The following is a 9,313-nucleotide window of genomic DNA, read 5'->3' on the forward strand; positions in this document are numbered from 1 at the left end:
AGAAGACAATTTACATAATCATTATTATTATTATTGTTGTTATTATTATTATTATTATTTACTACGTCGCTTTCTCACTCTCTTTATTCCCAAATTGTGTATCCTTCCTTTCCAACTTATGCAGTAGCTCACCCATGGTAGAAACTCTTTTCTATCTAAACGATCTCCAGTCACTGTCTGGTTGAAAGTGAATGCTTCCACCGATTACGAATACTGAAGCAGTCTTTCTTAAAACCACGTACGCCATTCAAGCTGGCTTCCTTCAACGTTCGCACACTAATAAAGATCGGACAACAGATGAGGCTGGCCATATCTTTAGAAAGTCTTAATGTTGATGTTTGTTGTCTATCCGAGACCCGTATTCAAGACTCTAGTGAAGTACTACAAATTCGCTCTCTATCTGTCGCTTCGAAAAGCTTGTTTCACGTGCGCTTATTCGGGGACTCTGTGGCATCTTCGTCCGGTCTTGCTGGCGTTGGTGTTGCACTAAGCGCTAGAGCTGAGGCAGCACTAATCGATTGGATCCCCATTAACAGTCGGTTATGTGCTGTTAGATTAGAAAGTTCCATCAAAGTGAGAAGAAATCGGCGTGAGAAACGATGTCTTTTCGTCATCTCCGCCTATGCCCCGACAGATTGCAGCCCGGATGCGATCAAAGATGAGTTCTACCACCAGTTAACAGTTCTTCTCCAGAAAGCGCGTTCGACAGATATTGTAGTATTAGCCGGAGACTTGAATGCACATGTCGGACGTCTAGGCACAGAAGAGAGTTGTTTAGGTGGCCGATGTGGACTTGTTGGTCGCAGGACTGATAACGGAGACCGTTTGCTGCAACTGTGCACAGACCACAACCCGTTTCTGGCTAGCACTGACTTCCGGCACAGTCATCGCCGATGTGCCACCTGGCGTCCTCCCTCTGCATCTCAAGCCTGGACTCAGTTTGATCACATCACGATCAGCTACCGCTGGGGTGGTTGTGTACAAGACTGCCACTCCTTTTGGAGTACTTATCTGGAGTCTGATCATGCCCTGGTCTGCGCCAATCTCACCTTACTTTTCAGTGGCCGAAGGATTGACCGCCAACGACGGATCGATGTTAGTAAACTGGCTGCAACTTCTGTTGCAAGTAAGTATCGAACAGAGCTAGCTTCTAGGCTAGCTACCATCCCACCGAAATGTAAAGATGAGCATTGGTTGCATCTTCATGACGCCATGAAAATGGAGAGTTAAACCGCTTGCGGTTTCGCGAAACGTCCCGCTTATAAGCACTGGGTTTCTTCTGGCTCCTAACAACTGATGGAAGGCCCGTCGGTCTACTCCAGGTGACTGTGAGTTTGACTACAAACGAAGGCTGTTGCGAAATGAAATTGGGCGAAGGTTGCGTAAAAACCGAGAAGCCTGGTGGTCGGAGCGTGCTAATGAGATGGAAGCAGCAGCTGCATCTGGTAACTGCCGGAGGCTCTTCCAACTCATCCAAGCCACTGGCAGCAAGACGTCTGGTGTGAGTGAAACAATCTACGAGGATGATGGGATGCCAATCACTAACATCTCTCGACGTCTTGGACGATGGGTGGAATTTTTCGAAGGGCAGTTCAACTGGCCTGCTGCTCCAGCAACATCAACCAGATTTTCCTGCCTTCCACGCCGGTGACGACTGATCCACCAGACGTGGCGGAAGTCCGCAAGGAACTCCAACTCTTGAAACGCTACAAATCACCTGGCCCAGATGACTTACCTCCGGCTCTTTTTAAAGATGATGGTGACTTTCTGGCTAAGGAACTGACTGTGTTGTTTGCAAAGGTTTGGGAGCAAGAAAGTGTTCCAACATCATGGAATGAGTCAATAGTCGTCCCTATCTTTAAAAAGGGTTCACGTTGTTCCTGTAATAACTATCGGGGGATACGTCTACTTCCGATTGCGTCCAAACTATTGGCTTCTGTCATTCTTCGTAGGTTGTTTAAAACCCGAGAACGATTGACTCGCGAGGAGCAGGCTGGTTTTCGTTCTGGTCGAGGATGCATTGATCACATCTTCACCCTCCGCCAAATGTTAGAACACCGTCATACTTATCGCAGGCCAACAATCGTAGTGTTTCTTGATATCAGGGCTGCCTTCGATTTGTTGGACAGAACTGTTCTTTGGGATTGTCTATTGAAGAAAGGTGTGCCTGAGAAGTTCATTAACATCTTAAAGGCCCTGTATACAAACACCTCAGGCAGAGTGAGGGCATACAACCACCTTTCTCCCTTGTTCCATTCAAGCAGTGGGGTTAGGCAGGGTTGCCCAATCTCATCATTCCTCTTCAACTTTGCCATCGACGACATCCTGGAAACAGCTCTGATGGATGTAAGTAATGGCGGTGTGGATCTGCTGCCTGGAGAAAGACTTCTCGACCTTGAGTACGCGGGTGATATTGTCCTACTGTGCGATAATGCCCAAGGCATGCAATCCGCACTTAATCAGTTGGCAATCAGTGTCCGTAATTACTGTCTGTGCTTTGCGCCCTCCAAGTGCAAAGTACCTCTACAAGACTGGCAGGATTTTAATCCTTTACTCACCCTGAGTGGTGAGCAGATTGAAGTAGTTGAGAAGTTTGTGTATCTATGTAGCTGTATAAGTGCTGGTGGTGGCGTGAGTGATGAGATCGATGCACGTATAACGAAAGCCAGAGCGGCTTATGCCAATCTGAGCCATCTTTGGCGTCTTCGTGGTGCTAGTCTGGCTGTAAAATGTCGGATCTACAACGCGTCGGTGAGAGCAGTTTTGCTTGTGAAACCTGGCCTCTCCGAGCTGAGGATGTTAGACGACTCTCTGTGTTCGGTCATCGTTGTCTCCGAAGGATTGCTGACATCCAGTGGCAACACTATGTTAGTAATGCTGAGGTTCGGCATCATGTGTTCGGGCGCAGAGACGATAATTCAATTGATGTCACCATCTTGAAACACCGACTTCGGTGGCTTGGACATGTTCTACGAATGTCGTCCCAGAGACTTCCACGTCGTGCATTATTCGCCGACTCTGGGACTGGTTGGAAAAAGCGGAGAGGAGGTCAGTGTATGACATGGTGTCGTGGCATGAAAGAAAGCTGCAAAGGACTAGCTTCTGTTGGTCCTTCACGACTCCCTGGCTGGAGTCCGAGAGATGGTGCAACACAGTGGTTAGAGACGTTATCAGATATGGCTCAGAATAGAAGCCAGTGGCGATCCTGCTGTAACCTTCTTTAACTTTCTTCACAAAGAGTGGTTCTAACTTTCTTAACTGAAAGAGTCTTCTGGTTGTACACTTCAGTCCACCTTATCTTTTCATCCCTTCTCTTCCTACTTTCATTATTTTGTGTGGCGCATATGTATCTGGTGCCCTTTTGTACCAATATGTATGTGTTTAAATAAATACATAAATAAATAAAAGGTATTTGAAATTCCTGACAATTTTTGAAAAGTTACAACTATGGGTAGGTACATGCTCTAGTCAATCGAGTAAAGTATTTTCAGTTTAAATATTTCAAAACATCTACCAGCAAAAGATTAATGATAACTTGAGCAAGAAACTTTTGTTACGCAGTAAGTATATACATTGTTCCTATATTCAACCAAAATATTCATATTCAGGTCCATCTGTGCCATTATATACTACTTTTAGAGGTGTCTCCAGAATAAGACTAATGACAAACATAGTCGAATTATTCCTACATTACAACCCTTATCTGATTAAAAACGAAGGTAATTCTCTGATGCGATTGATGATTTCTTGTGAAATCTCTGAAGTCCTTCAGTACAGAAAAATCAAATAGCACGTCCGAAATTGTACGATGAACGAATATGAAATTATCTAACCAATTTATCACTGACTATCTTCCGTTTCATTAATTTCTTTACTTCTGAAGAATTCTAGTATGCTTAAAATATATTTTCTATTCGAAGATATGCTGTGATTTATTGTTACTATATTTGATGTAGTGGGAGAAAATCCTTTAGAAATTCACTTAGTATTGTTTGTTTGAATCTTCCCATCGATGTGTTAGGACTGCAACTGGTCAGTCTCTAATTGGCATATGTGCATACTGTGCGTATTGCCTCGATATACCTTAATTCACAAGCATGGTAAGCAGAGATGGATAGTGGCTAGCAGTGGAATCCAGGACGCGCGTTTCGTCCTAAAGTCAAACAAACAATACTAAGTGAATTCAAACTTCACCCCATCGCACAAGCAAGTGGCTATCAGGACTAAGTGGCCGAGTGGATAACGCGATGGCGTTTGAAGCGATGGTACTGGGTTCGAGTCCCAGAGTGAACATCAACTCTGAGATGCAGGTACATCCAGCTGACGAGTCCCAAATAGGACGAAACGCGCGTCCTGGATTCCACTGCTAGCCACTATCTATACTCTGCTTACCATCCTTTAGAAAGTTTTGCTGATGATATTGTTGTCCAGAAGGACAATGAAAGTCCCACAACTGATCTAACCAATTTACAGAAAACAGCAGCCAAGAAAGATACACACAATATACTCTCATAGGTATATCATGAGCTCTATATCATTGGTTCTACAGCAAAAAATGATGAAATATGTGTTTTCGGTGAATGCAGTGGCAATACTTAATGGTATATGTGAGGATCTTACTAAGTTTTTCTCGAGATCAGTAGATTTTAGCATAAAAGCTAAACAATGCTAACTATTAATTTTTGATTGGGTTCACAGACGAATGTTAAAACTTAATATGTTGCTTCAACGATTTCATTTAGTGGGACTATTTCTTCGTTTTACAAGTTTCATAAACTTTAATGGCTCTGTCTCCTGCTTCCCTCTATTAGAATATTGAAAGGCTGTTTTCCACCTTGTTCATATTATTAATACATCATGTAATTAAACAAAAACAAACAATTTTAAATATGATATAAAAACATACCTTGGTTTCATTTGAGTCAACTTCAAAAACAGAAGACAAACCAGTAAGGCAAGGCAAATGTGAATAATTTTTGTTTTGAGGTCTTAAAACTGATTGGCTACACGTATTCTTTGAAGAGTTTGCTTGATTTTCAGTAGTGTTCTTCGAATGACATTCTGGAATTAGAGTTGGCAATTCTGTAGTCTGTAGACGGAGAAAGAAATCACAATAAAATTGTAAATTGTGTACACTAAGGGACAGAATATTTATATGGGGTCATGTTTGGAGGCATTCAGGCGAACACAAATACACAGAAACGGTGAAATAGTGATCTGATTCAAGTTGTTATCTAGTAAGGTGTAGCAGGAGATGAGACTTCCATATGTGAATTTTATCTGGTATTGATAATTGCATTTAACAACAACTACTACTATAATTAATGAGTCATCCACTGAGAAACGGAAGCTAAGATGTATCCTTAGCACTCCAAGCTTAGAATCTTACAAATGTGAGCATAATTATTGATAAGATTCAAAGAACATAATGTGGCTTACTTTTCATTTTATCCCTTTCCCGTACTACTATTTGGTATGAAAGTATGGTGCATTCTTTACAAAGTACACTGAGTCGTACCACATGAAAATTGGTGACTTATGCTCATTATCAAGTCTTAACACTTTACAGCCTTGAAGATGTATATATTCCTTAATTTGAGACAAGCTACAATAACTACCTAAAACAATCAATGTGTTGTCCTTCACTTCAGTTATTCATAACCTCAACATATTTGACCAACTCAGTATCATAAAAGTGTTATGCTTGTGATCCACTATGGGAATAATCTCATACATTGAAATTTTTAGAATGTACAGTGTGTTTTACTTAAAAAAAGATAAGTCGACAATATTTTTTAAAATAAGTTTTCCCTAGAACGGTTTAAAACTTATTAATGGTGATCGTCTGTTTGTTACTCACAAACCGTAAATCAACCTTCCATTCAACTATTTTCAATAAAGATTACCGTGCTATTCGCTCAGTTATAATTATGTGCGTAATCTTGGGACTAAACACATGATGTTGAATGGTGATGATATTTTCAAGATGACTAGAACTCAATATTTACGTTTTCTCAGTTCTTATACGATGCGTTTTATTTGGATACTAGAAGAGTTTTATTCAACCTCAAAACTTGGATATAATGAACTGTATGTACCAACATACGTTAGGGTTCTTTTTAATATGAAGTGATCTAATGGGACTCTGGACTTGTATGAACCTCATCGTGGTGAAATTACTCAGCCAATTATCCCATGTTATATTCTAGTGATCTTAAACACAAGAAGTGAAGTACAGATGAAATCAGTTAGTAGATAAGTAATTAATATTCTAGCTTTGCATCATCACTACATAAGTATTCCATTGTATTGGATACCCATAGAAGACATGATTTTAGTTAATTTCTAACATAAACAAACGAGGAACTATATTCGTTTTATATTTTTTGGTGGTAGTGTGTCTGAAATAATTATTAGGTGAGGTGTCTACAAAAAATGAGAATTCCCAACTGTCGACATCACTTTTGTCAACTTAATGCTTTTCTATCGGAGGCCTTTTTCGTTAATTATGTAGTCACTACTTATAGTAACTATTTCCATATACCTCTTATAATGCTGATAGTATGTTCATACAATATGGCAAGAATCAAGAGTATTCATTCCCTAGACAAATGCTCCCTACATCATTTGAGCAAAATGAATTTTATAGCTTCTAGTAAAACAAAATGGCTAGATTCTTTAACTAGACCTATATCCAAATACTCTGAATGATCTTTTAAATTATTTACGTCACATAAAAATGAAAGTATCCCTCTACAGTTAAAATTTCTTAACTACAATGATCAGTAGTTTAATGGAAGGGCATGGGGATACTGCATAACGTATGGATTGTTTTTACACTATAGTAATAATAATAATACACAAATAAATTTTACAATTCATTATGCACTTGGGTGCGAGCCACATTCCGAGTGTAATGGCTAATGATACTATCCGATTGTCCAGACAGTAGATGTGGTGGGGTTCGGACCTAGGACTAAGTGAGGGGAAATTCAAATCCCTTAACCACTGAGTCAAAACTCCACACTACAATAACAGGGAAATAAAAGTTTTGGATCCATTGTTATGGTTATGATATTAACGTAAAATTCAAAGGGGGGTATAAAGAACACTGGAATAATCATAAAAAGCCGCAGAACAAAAAATTGAGTACACTAAATAGTTATACAGTAAGATACTTATTGTTACGAATAGAGAGTCGTGCTATTCTTAACATCTCCGAAATTACTCATACAATTGGTAATCTGTGAATGAGTAAAACAAAGAACTGAGCAAGCAGCTCCAAGCCAAATGCATCAAGGCACAAGATTAAAAAAAATCCATTTTATTTCAAACTTCCAGATGCAATAACTCGTTACACAGCTCAATAATTTACCATGGAATTAATGAGGTTGTTCAGGTCCTGAGTTTAGATTTTTAAGAACATCTTACCAAGAAAACTTTGGAAAAATAGAGTACTCTAGTAATTTACCGATTTTTTTCAAAAATAACTACGAAGAAACTAATTAAGGGATCAAAGAAAGTTCAACTTTTAAGCTTTTATAAGTATTTAATCAAATTACATGCATATCCTAGAACTTAAAAAATAAATGAGAAACCGGGGCTCTATTCACATACCTGAGGGATATTACATGAATGGGTAGAAACACTAGGATTGACCAGGTCGACAATATTGCTGCCATCAACATCACAGATGCCTTCATTGGACGACAGGGAAGGAACTGATGTGCTATTTCCATTTGAATATTGTTCGTCAACCTCTACTAATTCACAGGACACTCGACGAGCAAATGTCTCACAAACTCGAGATGGAGCAGTTGCCTCAGAGGCCTCACAATCAAAGTCACTGAAAGCTTCTTCAAGCATCTTCAATTCCTCATCATCAAATTGGATTTTCTGTTCAGCCTCCATATCAGTCGACAGATTTGCTATTGATTGACAGTGTTCAACTTTAAAGGTATCTATCTGTTTATTTCTATTTCCTAAGCCTGGTCATAAATTGAAAACTTGAAAAGTCAGAATACAAGTTACAAAAACAGTGAATTATGCATAACACGAATATTGGTTGTGATCAGTAACGTGACGATTCGATCGGTAGAAGTTCACTTTGAAATACCTATGATTTTTTATTTGCCTATTTCTCAACTCTTGCTCTTTTCGCATGCGTAACTTTAATCGGCAAGAATTTGTAGTCTATTTGATACATACGAGTGTTACTCATACGCTTTAACTGATGCTTCGATTTTATCATTAAACCAGCTTTGTTTTACACAGAACGACCTTTTTTTAATTAACTTATCAAAAGCGTTATTTTGATACGACAGAAACAGATAAACGTTAAATCCATTATTTGAACCACAACTTTCGTACAGACTTTGTCACTAGTAATGTGAGGTTTAATTTAGAAAGTAAATTAAAACAAATCTCATGACTTACTTAGTTTTTTGGATATTTGATTGTACTTGAGATCCTGTAAACTACGGTCTAATACACTATCAGAGAGCCCTACAAAACAATCAAAAACTGAATTAGGACACTTACCCTTTATTGTGTCGATGTTTAGAATACTTAATTCTTCATTATTAGAATTAGGAACGTCGTTACTTTTATTTCTGCTAAACGGATTGATAACATACGTTTGTTTCTCAAAAGCCGGAGACGTTTGTTGCATAGCATTTAAATGATTACGAGAACGTTTGTGATTGCCGGAAAGTTCGTCGTAGCCAACGGTTGAGTGTGCAACAGGTACAGGAGTCCCTAAGACAGTTTCATTCCCAACTTTTGAAGTCACAGCACCTTTGTACAAACGTGTACAAGACTCATCCGACATCTAGGAAAACAAATCGAACACTCAATTTCATATGAACCAGTGCCATCTAATAACAGTTAGATTATCGCAGTTAGAAACACGATGAATTTACAGTAAAAACGAGGGTCGCAAAATGTGTGGAATTAAAACAAAGAAACGCAGGACAGAAAATGATTGACGCCTGGAAGACAGCAGTTTGGTAGGTTGCTTCTTTGGTGATGACTGGTGTCATGAGGGAATCGATATACTTGATAACCAAGACACTAACCTATAAATCACATTTTAATTTAGCACTTAGCAACACACGGTTTAGTGCTTTTGAACATTTTCAGAAGGTTTCGCTTATAACAGCCTCTTTTTCAGAGGAAAATAAAATAAAGACTGCTGTTTGGTATAGTAACCCGCTGGTATGAAGGTATATACATCAATAGATGCTGAACAACCCCGTAAGATATTTTGTTAGCGATCAAGCCATAATAATCAGTCAACTACAACGTAGGACCA

The 9,313-nt window shown here is 39.1% G+C and overlaps 1 protein-coding gene and 1 non-coding gene across 2 annotated transcripts in view; one reads left to right on the top strand and one right to left on the bottom strand.

The window, feature by feature from the left end:
- The window catches only part of Smp_028050 (hypothetical protein), a gene marked incomplete at both ends in the record, with an annotated part of 35,983 nt that extends 27,153 nt beyond the window's left edge, over positions 1–8,830 (bottom strand). The window contains 4 exons of the mRNA XM_018794145.1: positions 4,907–5,089; positions 7,618–7,988; positions 8,437–8,505; positions 8,542–8,830. Of these exons, the coding sequence (XP_018648587.1) occupies positions 4,907–5,089; positions 7,618–7,988; positions 8,437–8,505; positions 8,542–8,830 (912 nt within the window). The remainder of the gene's footprint in view (positions 1–4,906; positions 5,090–7,617; positions 7,989–8,436; positions 8,506–8,541) is intronic.
- On the top strand, positions 4,223–4,293 carry Smp_tRNA_01581_Pseudo_TTG.1.1. Its single transcript has one exon. It is a non-coding gene (tRNA).
- Positions 8,831–9,313: the final 483 nt, after the last annotated feature.

Source organism: Schistosoma mansoni, chromosome 1 (genome assembly GCF_000237925.1).
Source record: "Schistosoma mansoni strain Puerto Rico chromosome 1, complete genome".
Taxonomy (NCBI): Eukaryota; Metazoa; Platyhelminthes; class Trematoda; order Strigeidida; family Schistosomatidae; genus Schistosoma; species Schistosoma mansoni.